Source organism: Manis pentadactyla, chromosome 7 (assembly GCF_030020395.1).
Source record: "Manis pentadactyla isolate mManPen7 chromosome 7, mManPen7.hap1, whole genome shotgun sequence".
NCBI classification, from domain to species: Eukaryota; Metazoa; Chordata; class Mammalia; order Pholidota; family Manidae; genus Manis; species Manis pentadactyla.
Window position 1 is genome coordinate 113,478,237 of NC_080025.1, and position 16,354 is coordinate 113,494,590.

Genomic DNA, 16,354 nt, shown 5'->3' on the forward strand with positions numbered 1-16,354 from the left:
CTGTTGATATAAAATGTACTTTAGGTTTGCTTTCTTCCAATGTCAATGAGCACGTTCAAACACATAAGGAAGAAGCACCGGCCTTTCTCCATTAGTACTAATGGATGGGATTGTAAGAGGACAAACTATTCGATAATTTGCATTCCTTTTTCCATCTTTCAAAAAAAAAAAGGCATGCAAAATCAGGTTCTATTAATTACACTATGGGTAACTGCCAAGTTAGCGGAACAAAAATGTTAGTGCTTTCTCTGGTGAAAAAAATGAAACAGCTACGTTAAAACAGATGCATTCAGTTTCTGTTTTTAAGGCATGGTGGTCCCTCACTCCTAGTGTCCTCTTACCAAATCCCTCATGCACGCCAGGTCAGCTCACACCTGCAGAAATGACTGTAAACAGGATTTTAGGTTGCTGCCCATTTTCTGATCAAAATTGTAAGGTCCCAGTGTTACCTGGAGAGTTAGAGATTGGATAATGCATTATTTTAGGAAAGAACTTGACTACAAGCTTCTAGTAAGATCCTAAAGTAGTCTGACTTACTCAGACTATTATTGTATGCTGGCTGCATCTGCAGAATTAAAAAAATCACAGGGGGCCCTTGCTAAACATAGAATTCCAGGCCCCCATCTATAATTACTACAACACAACCAAGAGAGGGATCTGGGAATCTGAGTTTTATCAAGTGCTTTGGGTGATTCTTGGGCTCACACAAGTTAGAGCAGTTTCTTACACTTGAAAGTACAAACAAATAGTTCACGTTTCTTGAAACTAATGCAGAATCTGGTCCAACTGGTCTGGGTGGGGCCTGCAATTCTGCATTCACATTAAATCCCCAGGTGATGTAAGCAGCAAAAAGGGCTAAATCTCCTTTGGCTGGAGTGTAAATAAGTATAGGCCATTATTTTCTTTCTATATTCCTGGAGTCTCTACCAGAGGCCTCTCCTGCCTTGATGCCTCCCATTTCTCAAATTTTCACTGATTCACAAGCTAATGTGATCAGTTAAGGTAAGGCATCTTGCCCATCTCCACTTAGCTTATACAAAAGTCCACACAAAGGTAAAAATAGCCTGAAATGAACGGAAATCAACACCACACATAACTTAACAACATATTGGGTTTATATTTAATGTAGTAGTTCTCACTTCTCATCGTGAGATGTTATTCAGTTAATATAAAGTTTTTACCATTAAATCTCTTCTCCATTTCAATGTCAATATAAAGTTTTTTACATTACATCTTTTCTCCATTTCACTGTTAGATATACCGAATACATTTTTCTAACCTTTTTCCTTTCGAAGAAATAAGTTTTAATTTTTGACTGTTATTTGATATACAATATTAACTTGGGAGATAACAAAACAAAAATCTAACATAAATACGGAGGAAAGATTTCAATTTTATGCAGGAGGCACTGATTATAACTGAACAGTGGTGATTTCCTTCTGGCAAGAGTTTCCTTCTTCCTATTTCATGTGCTTTGAGAATTCCAAAACTGTCAGCCACCTTACGTCTGTGACCCTTTTTCTAATTGGCAAACACAAATTACAGACTGCATTTTTCAGTGCATTATTTGTTTTCTTGGGAAAAAGATTTCTTTTCCCCATTTAATGTATATCAATTTGTTTCTATTTGTAGGGAAACACCCAAGAATGTGAAAATACCTTATTCACTGTTTCTTGGGAGCTTTCAACACCAAAGCTAAGCTTTTAACTTCAACAGCACAAAGGTTTTCAAGGAAAGGTTTGATTCAGGAGGCCCTTCAAAGTCACATCTGTCCATTTCTCTTTCGTGCATATACCCCCAAGCAAGCACAAATGCCTGTAATGCTGAGAACCACACCTAACAAGAGAGCGATTGCATCTCCCGCTTCCACTGCTTCAACAACAGGCAGCACCAAAAGTAATGAAGTGAGAATTAAGAACAATTGTGTTGAAACTGACGTCATGATGTTGCGATCTTGACGTGGCTGGATCTTGAGGACTGAAGGTTTCTAAAAACTAAACACGAAAACGAAAAAGATTCGTTAAAAATACCTGCCTTTTCAAATTACAATAATAAATACAACACTTGACAAATAACAGTCCACATAACCTTTTAAATTAAAATTTTAGGCCCATCTCCTCATGCTACAGTGGAAAAAACTTGGGGGAAACAAAACATAAAGATGGTCATTTGAGGCCAATTTTCCCTTCCCTATTATCTCACGATAATTCCCTGACTCCCGTGATTTTTCTACACTTCATAATGCCAACACCGTGTGAAATCAAACTGGATAGAACATAATTAAGAACAGAGAAAAACGCACAAGGCACTCATTTGGAAACTTAGAATATCCTAGTAAGAAGTACATTTTCTTCGGGTCTCTATCATCCAGGATATGCAGACAAATCTGGCAAAGGTCACACAACATACAACTCTGTGAAGTTGTGAGGAATGAGTAAGACTTACCGAAAAAACGATATATGTATAATTCTAACTTGAAATACGCCCTTCCTGGAGCTCCGGGTGCGGAGGCTAAGAAGTTCCACGTGACAGCGCCTATTAGCGGAAGATAGGATTTAAAAATTACTCGTCATCGTCATTACTATTACTATTATTATTTTAAGGAGGCAGCTAGACACAGTGCAGAGCGGGGAAGTTGTACGGCAGAGACGGGAATGGCTTGTAACTAAGGAAAACAGATGTTCACGCTGGAACACTAGACTTAAAAGTTGGTCTGTTCGCCCACAAAGGAAAACCTAAAAATAAATCGAACCGACAAATTCATCTCAGGACTTGATAGTAAGACCTTAAAAAGAATCCCTGCTTTGGCCCGGCAAAGTGCAAATTTGCTCCCTATTTTATATTTACGCTGGGGCACTCTAAGATCCTTTGGAGACGAGTTCCTACATTACCTTCCAGGAAGCAGCCATTACAGGAATGGCGAGGAGGGCAGGGTCGCCAAACTACATTTCCCACAGTCCCCATCGCCGATGACGCCCAGGATCCTCCGGCGCGCGCGCTCCCCTGTAAGTGGCTGAGGGAGTGACGGTGTCGCTCTACCGCAGGCGAAGAGGGGCGAGTCCCCGGGGCTTCCTTCACACGGCCGCAGCGTTTACTGGTAAAGTGGCTTAGCGTTATTTGTACAAAAGCTACCTTAAAAAGAATATCAAGAAATAACAGCAAGTATTTTTTACCCTATCCGAGGTTTCAAGACACACAAATAGTTAACGTCTTTTTCTTCGACTGAAGAGAAGACCTCACAACGGGAAGAAATCACCTGAGCAGAGCCTGCTCCCAACGCTTTAAACTAGCGGCTGCCAACAATTTTGAAGCAGGCAATTCCTGTCACCATTTTCCAAATGTGCCTTATGACATTTATTAGTTCTTTTAATCAGTGGGGGGAAAATGCGTTTAATAAGACATTTTGCAAAATGTTAAAACCATTTGTAGGGAAAAATCGGACAAAGTTTAGGAAAAATGGTTTAAGCACTACAGGAAGACCTCTGCCTCAGGTTCCAGAGTTCTGAGTTTCACCATTAGTTCAAGAGTGCAGTGTATGGTGCACTTTAGTGATTTCTTCTCAATCATGTTTTTATGATAACCCACCCTACGAAACCCCAAATATTTGTGAAAAAGTGTAAAATTACTACTTTTAAAATAGAAATTATTTACATGTGTACGTCTTAACCTTTCTGACAGGTTCCTTTGAAGTCTAATATCTGTGAAAGTCTGAACTGAATCTTTCTAGTCACTCACTTTTCTGAGCTCTCATTTACTGACTGGCTTTTTGGCACCCTCAGATTGTAAAATATTAATGATGTGGGTTAAGGATGAAGTCACCGCCCTGTCTGAAAGTCTGACTCTCTCCAGATAGGGCAGGTCTGTTCAGTTCAACGCCCATAATTTTCATGTAATCTTGTATTGCCCGTTACCTTTATTATTACAAGTTACTAATCTCTCTAGACTGACAACTAAGTTTTATATTCCTAGCTCTTAACACAGCACCCAGGAGGTGCTCAGTAAAGTTGACTAACAATGATTATTTGAATAAATAAATGTGCCAGCAAGAATTCATGAAAGACAAAGAAGTGCCAAATAAACCAAACCAAGGTGTCTTGCATGTTGGAAGTCCGAGGATAACTACACAGTAATAATTGTCAGCATTGTTTTTCTAAACTTGATTATTTTTTAACAAATTTCTATCTTTGCCTCATTTGTCTTGAGCTACTTTTAGTTTTGGACCTTTATAATCAATTACATTTGAAAAAGGAGCCATTTTCTATGGCTTCCTAAATATTCTCTTGTATTCTAGTGTGAATGTTTTTAGGGGTTATTTTTCCCCATATGTTTATTTCAGTTACCTAAAGTTAGCAGAGGCTACTTTCAAGGTAGTTATTACAGACTTGTTTCTAGGAATGTCAACATTGAAGATAATGGTTGGTTTTAAGTTTGAAGAGTCTATGGAATTTTTCTTTATTATTTTAAGAGATAAATCAATGACATGGCCCATCTGAGAAAGAGTGGTAGAAATTTGTGCAAGGATGTTTTGGATCCAAGCAGTTTTAAAATGAAATTGGTTAACTTTCCCTAATCAGCACCCACCCCTTCAGGCAATTTAGCAAAGGTATTACTATATGTGCTTTGCATTCTCAGTCCTAGTTTCCAAGTAGCATATTACTTCTCAGTTTTCTCTTCTTATTACCCTAATGATTAAAAAAAAACAAATTTTATTCATTTGCTTAAAACTATTTTCATCATGTTAAGCAGAAGACTAAGCTCTTTATCAAAACCCACAAAACCCTACACATTCTGGCCTCTGCCTGCCTTTCCGATGTCAACCCACCCTTACCCATGCTCATTCTGTTCCAGTCACATACACTTTTCTGTTGTCTCTCTGATAGTAATGCTTTTCCTGCAGACCTTTTAATGCCTGTTTTCTCAATATCATTCAGGGCTCTACAAACATATCACCTCCCTTCTTGGGTACCTTATGAAAGATTACTTATATTATTTGTCCTCCACTGCTTTTTCCATTACTCTCTATCCACTTTCCTACCTTATTTTTCCTCATAGTCCCTACTGCTAACTGATATTCTACTATTTATGTATTTGCTTATATGTGTAGTAGGTGAGTAAATACAGTACAGTGAAAATTCCATGAGGGGCAGGAAATGTTCCTGTCTCATTCAGTACTGAGTTCCCAGCTACTAGAACAGTGTTTAGCATGATAGAAGGTTGTTAGTGAATGAGTGAATGAATGAATGAATGAGGTTAGTATAAGACCAGAATTTGATTAATATTTAGTCACCATTATACTGTTCATAGTAGAAACTGCCTTGTATGTAGGAAATCTGCTTTGGGCTAAACTATTTAGATGGAGGTGATTTTGAGTTTTCATTCAAAATTTGGGTCTTACATTTTTCCCCATAATATTGTTAATAACAAGACTTAACATCTATGTGTATATAAAGACACAATAGCATCTAAAACAGGAACATACTTTGTTCAGCAACCTGTCTATAATGGTCCCTGCTTTCTTCCCCCATCCACTTGGGGCACTGGGATCTTGACAACAAGTATTGATTAAATACACTTGGATTGTGTATTTTTTCTTAACAATACCTACAATGTTTCCTTTAAATAATTATTAATGTTGGACAAGCAAATTGGCATTTTGTGCTATGATGTGCAGACACAGTATTGCAGGATGGTTAGTATTCCTAGCCTGTGCCCACTAAATGCCAGTAGGATCCCTTGGTTATGAAGACAGCCAGCTGCCCGCACACATTGCCAAACACTATTTGGTTGTAGACACCATCTGAACTTGAGAACCACTCAGGATTTCCTGAAGAACATGAAAGGAGTGATTGAAAAAGAATAAAAACAAAGAGCAAACAGTTCACACATATGTATATATGTATGTGACACACAAACACCCCAACTCTGTGATGTCTTAATGATTTAGGTTCTCTTCCTCTAAATATGCCGGTTTCATGTTTTATGTTACCCACAGAGTCCCTTCTTTTTCCTATCAGTGTCCCTGCCACATAGGTTTCCCTGGTCATTTCTCATAAAAGCACTGAAACGCAGATTGAATTGAGATTTCTGCTTCTCTATCTGCCACTCAGTTTAGTCTTTAAATTGTAGATAGGTGGTATAATTTTGTATAAGGAATATTAGCTTTTCTCCTCACTGGCTTAGTGGATTTGGGTATTATTAATCTCTCTGAGACTCAGTTTTCTTTTACAAAATGTATTGTGTGAAGGATTAAATGAAATGTTTCTAAAGTAACCAAAAAAGTAACCAGAGATAATACCTCTGAATTATTCCTTTAATTGTATTTCTATATCCCTGGTTAGTGGTTAAGAGTTAGGGTCTCTGGGGTCAGGCTGCTTGGTTAGAATTCTAGTTCTACTGCTTACTAGCTGCATGGCAATAGACAAGCTACTAAGCCTTCCTAAAATTCAGTTTATCCAATTATAAAAAGGGGATAATAGTATCTATTTCATATGTATATTATGAGGATTAAATGAGTTAATTCCTGTAATTAGCAACTGGCATGTAGCAAGCTCTCATTAAATATTAACTGTTTTTACTCTGTTATTAATGAAATCTATGAAATATGAGGTCTCTAGGGTGTGGCTTCTCCCATTGTGAATGTGCTCTTCTACACACACACACATAGTGAATAGAAAATGGCTGTGGAACCTGTGGATACAGAGGCATTTTAGGCCTCCTAGACTTTGGTTTGAGGGTTGATGGGAAAATATTCCCCTATTACATGAAACTTGGGGTAGTTGTGGTAGAAACTATCAGTTGTTACCTCCATAGGATTTTTAAAAATCTGTTGTTATGTATTTTTTAAAAATTTTGTTATCATTAATGTACAATTACTTGAAGAACATTATGGTTCATAGACTCCCACCATTAAGTCCCCACCATATACCCCATTACAGTCACTGTCCATCAGTGTAGTAAGATGCTATAGAATCACTACTTGTCTTCTGTGTATATACTGCCTCTCCCTTGCCCCCCCACCCCACATTTTGTGTGCTAATAGTAATGCCCCATTTTCCCCCTTATTCCTCCATTCCCACCCACCCTCCCCAGTCCATTTCCCTTTGGTAACTGTTAGTCCATAATCCATTCTTGGGTTCTGTGAGTGTGCTGCTGTTTTGTTCCTTCAGTTTTTGCTTTGTTGTTATACTCCACAGATAAGTGAAATCATTTGATACTTGTCTTTCTCTGCCTGGCTTATTTCACTGAGCATAATACCCTCTAGCTCCATCTGTGTTGTTGCAAATGGTAGGATTTTTTTTCTTCTTATGGCTGAATAATATTCCATTGTGTGTATGTACCAAATCTTCTTTATCCATTCATCTACTGATGGACACTTAGGTTGCTTCCATTTCTTGGCTATTGCAAATAGTGCAGTGATAAACATAGGGGTGCATATGTCTTTTTCAAACTGGGGTCCTGCATTCTTAGGGTAAATTCCCAGGAGTGGAATTCCTGGGTCAAATGGTATTTCTATTTTGAGTTTTTTGAGTAACCTCCATACTGCTTTCCACAATGGTTGAACTAGTTTACATTCCCACCAATATAGGGGGGTTCTCCTTTCTCCACATCCTTGCCAACATTTGTTTTTGTTTGTCTTTTGGATGTTTACCATCCTAACTGGTGTGAGGTGATATCTCATTGTGGTTTTAATTTACATTTCTCTGATCATTAGCAATGTGGAGCATCTTTTCATGTGCCTGTTGGCCATCTGAATTTCTTCTTTGGAGAAATGTCTGTTCAGCTCCTCTGCACATTTTTTAATTGGCTTATTTGCTTTTTGTTTGTTGCAGTGCGTGAGCTCTATATAATTTGGATGTCAACCCCTTATCAGATATGTCATTTATGAATATATTCTTCCATACTGTAGGATGTCTTTTTATTCTACTGATGGTATCCTTTACTTTCTAGTACAGAAGCTTTCTAGTTTGATATAGTCCCACTTGTTCATTTTTGCTTTTGTTTCCCTTGCCCGGGGAGATATGTTCATGAATTTTTGCCTATGTTTTTTTCTAAGAGTTTTATGGTTTCATGACTTACATTCAGGTTTTTGATCCATTTTGAGTTTACTTTTATGTATGGGGTTAGACAATAATCCAGTTTCATTCTCTTACATATAGCTGTCCAGTTTTGCCAACACCAGCTGTTGAAGATTTCCCCATTGTATATCCATGGCTCCTTTATCATATATTAATGGACCATATATGTTTGGGTTTATATCTGGACTCTCTATTCTGTTCCACTGGTCTATGGGTCTGTTCTTGTGCCAGTACCAAACTGTCTTGATTACTGTGGCTTTGTACTACGGCTTGAAGTCAGGGAGCATAATTCCCCTGCTTTAGTCTTTCTTTTCAGGATTGCTTTGGCTATTTGGTGTCTTTTGTCATTCCATATGAATTTTAGAACTATTTGCTCTAGTTCATTGAAGAATGCTGTAGGTATTTTGATAGGGATTGCATTGAATCTGTAGATTGCTTTAGGCAGGATGGCCATTTTGACAATACTATTTCTACCTAGTCAAGAGCATGGAATGAATTTCCATTTATTAGTGTCCTCTTTAATTTCTCTTAAGAATGTCTTGTAGTTTTCAGCGTATAGGTCTTTCACTTCCTTGGTTAGGTTTATTCCTAAGTATTTTATTCTTTTTGATGCAATTGTGAATGGAATTGTTTTCCTGATTTCTTTATCTGCTAGTTCATCATTAGTGTATAGGAATGCAACAGATTTCTGTGTTTTAACTTTGTATCCTGCAACATTGCTGAATTCAGACATTAAATCTATTAAATCTAGTTTGGGAGTGGATTCTGTAGGGCTCTTTACGTACAATGTCATGTCATCTGCAAACAGGGACACTTTGACTTCTTCCTTGCCTATCTGGATGCCTTTTATTCCTTTGTGTTGTCTGATTGCCATGGCTAGGACCTCCAGAACTATGTTGAATAAAAGTGGGGAGAGTGGGCATCCTTGTCTTGTTCCCGATCTTAAAGGAATACCTTTCAGCTTCTCACTGTTAAGTATAATGTTGGCTGTGGGCTTGTCATATATGGCCTTTATTATGTTGAGGTACTTGCCCTCTATACCCATTCTGTTGAGAGTTTTTATCATGAATCGATGTTGAATTTTGTCAAATGCTTTTTCAGCATCTATGGAGATGATCATGTGGTTTTTGTCATTCTTTTTATTGATGTAGTGTATGATGTTGATGGATTTTTGAATGTTGTACCATCCTGTCATCCCTGGGATGAATCCCACTTGATCATGATGGATGATATTTTTTATGTATATTTGAATTCGGTTTGCTAAAATTTTGTTGAGTATTTTTGCATCTATGTTCATCAGGGATATTGGTCTGTAATTTTCTTTTTTTGTGGTGTCTTGCCTGGTTTTGGTATTAGAGTGATGTTGGCCTCGTAGAATGAGTTTGGGAGTATTCCTTCCTCTTCTACTTTTTGGAAAACTTTAAGGAGGATGGGTATTAGGTCTTCACTAAATGTTTTATGAAATTCAGTAGTGAAACCATCTGGTCCAGGAGTTTTGTTCTTAGGTAGTTTATTGATTACCAGTTCAATTTCTTTGCTGGTCATTGGTCTATTCAGATTTTCTGTTTCTTTCTGGGTCAGCCTTGGAAGGTTGTATTTTTCTAGAAAGTTGTCCATTTCTTCTAGGTTATTAAGTTCATTACCATATAATTTTTCGTAGTATTCTCTCATAATTCTTTGTTTTTCTGTGTTGTCCGTAGTGATTTTTCCTTTCTCATTTCTGATTCTGTTTATGTGTGTGGACTCTCTTTTTTTCTTGATTAAGTGTGGGTAGGGGTTTATCTATTTTTTTTTTCTCAAAGAACCAGCTCCTGCTTTCATTAATTCTTTCTATTGTTTTATTCTTCTCAATTTTTAAATTTCTGTTTTAATCTTTATTATATCCCTCCTTGTATTGACTTTGGGCCTCATTTGTCCTTCCTTTTCTAGTTTCATTAATTGTGAGTTTAGACTGTTCATTTTGGATTGTTCTTCTTTCCTGAGGTAGGCCTGTATTGCAATATATTTCCCTCTTAGTACGGCCTTCACTGCATCCCACAGATTTTGTGTTGTTGAATCATTGTTGTCATTTGTCTCCATATATTGCTTGATCTCTGTTTTTATTTGGTCATTGATCCGTTGATTACTTAGTAGCATGTTATTAAGCCTCCATATGTTTGTGGTCTTTTTCATTTTCTTTGTGTACTTTATTTCTAGTTTCATACCTTTGTGGTCTGAGAAGCTGGCTGGTACAATTTCAATCTTTTTGAATTTACTGAGGTTCTTTTTGTGGCCTAGTATATGATCTATTCTTGAAAATGTTCCATATGCACTTAAGAAGAATATGTATCCTGTTGCTTTTGGATGGAGTGTTCTGTAGATGCCCATTAGGTCCATCTGTTCTAATATGTTGTTCAGTACCTTTATCTCTTTACTTATTTTCTGTCTGGTTGATCTGTCCTTTAGAGTGAGTGGTTTGTTGAAGTCTCCTAAAATGAATGCATTGCATTGTATTTCCCCCTTTAATTCTGTTAGTATTTGTTTCACATATGTAGGTGATCCTGTGTTGGGTGCATAGACATTTATAACAGTTATATCCTCTTTTTGGACTGACCCCTTTATAATTATATAATGTCCTTTGTCCTTCTTTGTCTCTTGTTACTTTCCTTGTTTTGAAGTCTATTTTGTCTGATACAAGTACTGCAACTCCTGCTTTTTTCTCCCTGTTAGTTGCATGAAATATCTTTTTCCATCCCTTTACTTTCAGTCTGTGTATGTCTTTGGGTTTGAAGTGAGTGTCTTGTAGGCAGCATATAGACGGATCGTGTTTTTTAATCCATTTAGTGACTCTATGTCTTTTGATTGGTGCTTTCAGACCATTTACATTTAGGGTGATTATGATAGGTATGTACTTATTCCATTGCAGGCTTTAGATTCATGGTTACCAAAGGTTCAAGGGGAATTCCCTTACTATCTAATAGTCTAATTTAACTCACTTTGTGTGCTATTGCAAACACTACCTAAAGGTTCTCTTTTTTTTCCCCTCCTTTTTCTTCCTCCTCCATTCTTTATATGTTATGAATCATATTCTGTGCTCTTTGTCTATCCCTTGGGTGACATCTATTTAGCCTTAGGCTTATTTCCATCTATAGGAGTCCCTCCAAAATGCACTTAGAGGTGGTTTGTGGGTGGTAAATTCTCTCAACTTTTTCTTATCTGAAAATTGTTTAATCCCTTCTTCAAATTTAATTGATAACCTTGCCAGGTATAGTATTCTTCGTTCAAGGCCCTTCTGCTTCATTGCATTAAATATATCTTGCCACTCCCTTCTGCACTGTAAGTTTTCTGTTGAGAAGCCTTATGATAGTCTGATGGGTTTTCCTTTGTATGTGATCTTTTCTTCTCTCTGGCTGGTTTTAAAAGTCTGTCTTTATTCTTGATCTTTGCCATTTTAATTATTATATGTCTTGATGTCGCCTTCCTTGGGTCCCTTGTGTTGGGAGATCTGTGCACCTCCATGGCCTGAGAGACTATCTCCTTCCCCAGTTTTCAGCAATTATCTCCTCAGTGACACTTTCTGTCCCTTTTTCTCTCCTCTTCTTCTTCTGGTACCCCTTTAATAAGAATATTTTTCCATTTGGATTCATCACACAGTTCTCAATATTCTTTCATTCTTAGAGATTCATTTTTCTCTTTGTACCTCAGCTTCTTTGTATTCCTCTTCTCTAATTTCTATTCCATTTACCATCTCTTCTACTACATCTAATCTGCTTTTAAATCCCTCCATTGTATGTTTCATTTCAGATATGGTATTTCTTAATGATTGAATCTCCAACTTAAATTTGTTCCTGAGTTCTTGAATATTTTTTTGTACCTCCATAAGAATGTTTATGATTTTTATTTTGAACTCTCAGGCAAATTGGTGAGTTCAGTTTCATTTGACTCTTTTTCTGGGGTTTGTGAGATTTTGGTCTGAACCATGTTCTTTTGATATTTCATATTTATGTGTGGTGCCCACTAGTGCCCAGATGCTCCAGTCTCTGGAGCTGCTCAGCCCATAGAGTGATATTGGGAGTTGTAGGGGAGTGGAACTGGTGTCTGGGGAGAGGAAAGATCTGTGTCCTGATTCCCTTCTGCGTTACCTTTCTCCAGTGTCACAGTCAGTGGGCTGAGCACAGTCTGTGCTTTGTATCTCTAGCTGTTGTAGGCAGGGCCTCCCTCTGACTGGCCTTATGCCAGCACAGTGACTGCAGGTTTGTGAACCGGTGTTGGCAGGCTAGGAGGAAGGCGCAGCAGGCTGCATATCACAGTGGGGCACCTCGGAGCTGAGTAGGCAGTCAGGGGGATGGGGTGCCTGAAGCTCCTCAAAGTTCCCAACCAGCTGGGCAGAGCGCCCCAGACAACCTTGTCCAGCCCTCCCCTCCCCCGTGCAGCAAACTCCGTGCAAACCCCACTCCTTCAGCAGCCCTCTCACTGCTAGGAAGCCTCTCAGACCGCCTGCCTTTCCCTTGTCCCAGAGCGGCTGGATGTGGATCCCCATCTTTCACAAATGGCCAGAATCTCAGTCTCAAACTCTCTGCCTGTCCAAGCTCCCCAACGTCCGGAGCACCACACAGTGTAGGTTTCTGCTACCAAAGTAGACCTCCACGGCTCAGTGTTCAGCAGCCCTAGGCTTCCACCCCCTCCCCTACTCCATTTCTCTTCCTCCTGCCAGTGAGCTGGGGTGGGGGAAGGGCTTGGGTCCCACCTGATTAAGCCTTTCATACGTTACCCTATTTCCGTGAGGTCTACTCTGTTTGTACGGTGTGTATGCAGTCTGGTTCAGCCTTCTTTCTTGTTGTTCTTTTAGGGTTAATTGTATCATTTAACTACATTTTCATACTATCTGTGGTTTTGGGAGGAATTCTGTCTCACCTCTCATGCCATCATCTTGAATCCCCTTCCGGCATTCGCCTCCATAGGATTTTATTGTTTAACTGTTTCTTTTCTACTGGGGGCTATGTTATGTTTTAAATATATTCTACTTAGCGAGTTTCACATAATTAATTCATCATATTGGGTCCAAGAGGTCTTGAAAGTATGGTCAAGAGGGTCTAGATATGGTGAGTTTCCTAAAGAAGTCATTCAGCTGGAATGATCTCTGTCATCATCCCAACAAACCTACCAAACAAAGGAACACCCCTAATTCCTTTTGAATTCTGTTTCTAATTACAGTAGCTAATCTGTAACTCAGTACTGTTTTCTGCATAAATTGCAGCAAAGTGAAAGGCAGCATTAGAACGTTTACTAAAAGGGAATTATAATAATTGAGGCTATGGGCTCAGAGGAATGCACTACTCTTGATAGAATGTTATGGAATAATTAATTGCAGAGCTTGCAGGACAGAAGTAAATACTTTATTACCCTTGAGAGATGGCACTCCACACAGTATTGAATATAGTATCTGGATTTTTTACCTAACGCCTTGGCTTCAGTAAGATCCACATCTGAAGAATATAAACATTATTATAACACCTACTTAGAACTCATTTGCTTGCACTCCATGGATAAAGGAGCTCTATTTTTCCAAATGGCTTAAAAAATCACATTTGTTTCTTTTTTAAAGTTTGTCTTTAACTTATAAGTCAAGGACCATATGAATGCTTTTCATTAGTTGGTGATGTATACTGTCATTGGAAATGTCAGCCCAGGGGTTACTAGCATTCAGTGATGAAGAGGAAGGGATTAATTTTTAAAATATAATCAATTTCATAACCTCCACTCCTTTGACCTGAACCTGCTTTTTGATTTCTAATGTGTCTACAAACCATCTTAATGAACTATTATTACCTTGCTGTAATACTAATTTTTTGTCTAGATCATTGTCTAGGAGAATAACTGCCATGTTGTATATGTGTAGTCCCTCTTCTAAAGGAGACAATAATTTCCTTCGCAATGCTAGAGAGACGAACAGCTTCTCTGCCAAGCATCTGCCAACAACAAGTTCTGCCTGTGAACATATCTGGTAGAAATATAAACCACAATTCTTCTGAAGCAATGCCATATTCCATTTCCCCCCAGTCTCTCTGAATGCTTCTACAGGCTTCTATATAGTTCCTCTTTTGGCATTAAGTATTTAGGGTTATTGAATACAGAATTTAGTTTTTCAATACAAGAGAACCTAAACTTACATGATCCTTCACTAAAATAGAGATCACTCAGAGACAACATTACTTTAGTCACTAATCTAAGTGGTGATGGGCAAAATTTCCTAACTCAGTTGTCACCAAGAAATGATTTCAGAGAGGAATGGAGAAGTGGCTTCTGCTTATTTTTTAACTGTTAGAAGTGAGTCATTGATAGGCCCTGAAGAAAGGCACTTTCGGGATCCGTCAGAGGAAGCAGGATAGGCTGACATAGGATTTTGCAGTGACTGTTGTGTGTCAGGGAATTCATAAAATCCAGACTTTGTCATTAGCAACTGAGCCATGTCAAGCAAATAGAGACATTTTATTGGAGTTTCACAATTACAAAAGACCAAGCCAGAGCTAGAGCTAGTCAGTATTTCTCATCAATAATAAGACATTTATCACTGAGCTCATTACATTACACCTAACAAAATGGGATAAAACATACTTTCCAGAGCCATTCTTTACTTCAGAAAACATCTGCTGAGACTAAACACTTGGAAGCTGGCATTTTACAGAGCTAGTTGGGCAAGCTGCAGAGGATCATTGCTGACATGGTTTAGGTACTGTCTATAGCCCAGTACAGATAGGGCTGTGACTTCCGCCAATGAATCAGAGTAATCTGTGGGAATCAGGACACACACAGTGATGTAAAGCAAAGTAGAGGAACTGCACACATAGGTACTGACAGATTCATATTTTTCTTATATTGCTGGACTTTGGGAGCTGGTTAAGAATGGCTGGATGGGACAAATTTATAGTTCTGGGTAGTGAGATTATCACTTTATCCATGTTAATATGCTAATTATGGATATTGTCTTTGGAGATTTGTCATTGGTTGGCCCCAAACTCATCTCTGCTACTTACTTACTTACTAAATCTATGAATTCATGCAAATTATTGAACTTCTTGAAACTTGAGTTTTTTATCTGTAATGAGAAAATCACCAATCTTTGTAGGATTTCTAGTGCAGATTAAATGAAGTGGCATATAAAGTGCTTAATATGCTCAGTGTAGAGGACTCTCAGAGACATGGGACTAGCTGATAATTTTTAAAGTGCTACATAAAAGGAAATTTAAGGTCAGGATTATCTTGCCTCATGGGAAGGTAAACAAATACTATGGAAAAAAAGATTTTCTTAGAAAACATGATTTCATGCTACATGGGGTAAGACTGACTGATTGATTTATGTTTAGCAAACACTGAAACAGTGGTAATATGTACCAGGATCTATTCTATGCATTTCCAAATATACATCCTTGTATTCCTTAAAATAATACTGTAAGGCAAATGCTATTGTTATCCCTGTTACAGATTAGGAAACTGAGGCATAATTAAGTAATTTATCCAAAGTCACATAACTAGTGATCAGTAGAGTCCAAATATTAGCCCAGGAAATCTGACAAATTCTATACTCTTAATCACTGCCCATAAACATTTATATGAAAAATATCCACAGGATCAAATGCCATTTTAATTTTCTTTCAAATAAGGTGCTCTGGTATTGCTTAGGAAACTTAACCATGGTAAGTAACTGAAGAATTGCTGGTGTTTGTATACTTCCCTCCAGGTCCTAGTTTGGTAAATGAGTGAATACCAGTATTTATCTAATTTATCAATGGACTTTTTTAGCTGCAATAAATATGTACAAAAAAGTGTTTTTTAAAAATTCAAGTATGTCTGGCCCATGCTCAGAAGCACAGTTACTGATGGGCACAGATATTACATGTCACATAGATTGTGATGTGTTGACAAATCTCAACTATCATGAAATCACTGAAGTCCATATAATATACAAAATTCAAAAAGAAAGAAGACAAAGCCAAAAGAACCTTTTGAAGACTGTTTGCTTACAGGTGAAAAACTTAAACTAGTCACTGCAAAAGTATAGAGAGGTTATTAACAACTTAGTATGTGCAGTTTTAAGGAAATACTAATTTTTCTGTATAGACCAGGTTCTCATTATGATTAAGAGCTGGTAACCATGGAGACAGCATGAAATTTATAAAATTAAAAACATACCAGATACAAAATGCAAATAGCAAAGGGGAGTGAATCATGTCCCAACTGGTCTTAGCTTGATTTTCCTTGTATTTAAAGACTTACAAAATTTCTTTCTGGCCATTTTCTGA

General features: G+C 37.8%; 1 protein-coding gene across 1 annotated transcript; it reads right to left on the minus strand.

The window, feature by feature from the left end:
• Positions 1–1,097: 1,097 nt before the first annotated feature.
• Positions 1,098–2,938, minus strand: SMIM30 (small integral membrane protein 30). Its single transcript, XM_036919001.2, has 3 exons — positions 2,892–2,938; positions 2,446–2,535; positions 1,098–1,994 (listed from the first exon to the last, which is right to left on the minus strand). Exon 3 carries the CDS (start codon positions 1,940–1,942, stop codon positions 1,763–1,765), a length of 180 nt encoding a protein of 59 aa, XP_036774896.1. The 5' UTR covers positions 1,943–1,994; positions 2,446–2,535; positions 2,892–2,938; the 3' UTR covers positions 1,098–1,762.
• Between the last annotated feature and the right edge of the window lie 13,416 nt (positions 2,939–16,354).

Bases quoted from the DNA above. Each gene is read 5' to 3' on its own strand.
- SMIM30 (XM_036919001.2), bottom strand. From the start codon at position 1,942: ATGACGTCAGTTTCAACACAATTGTTCTTAATTCTCACTTCATTACTT.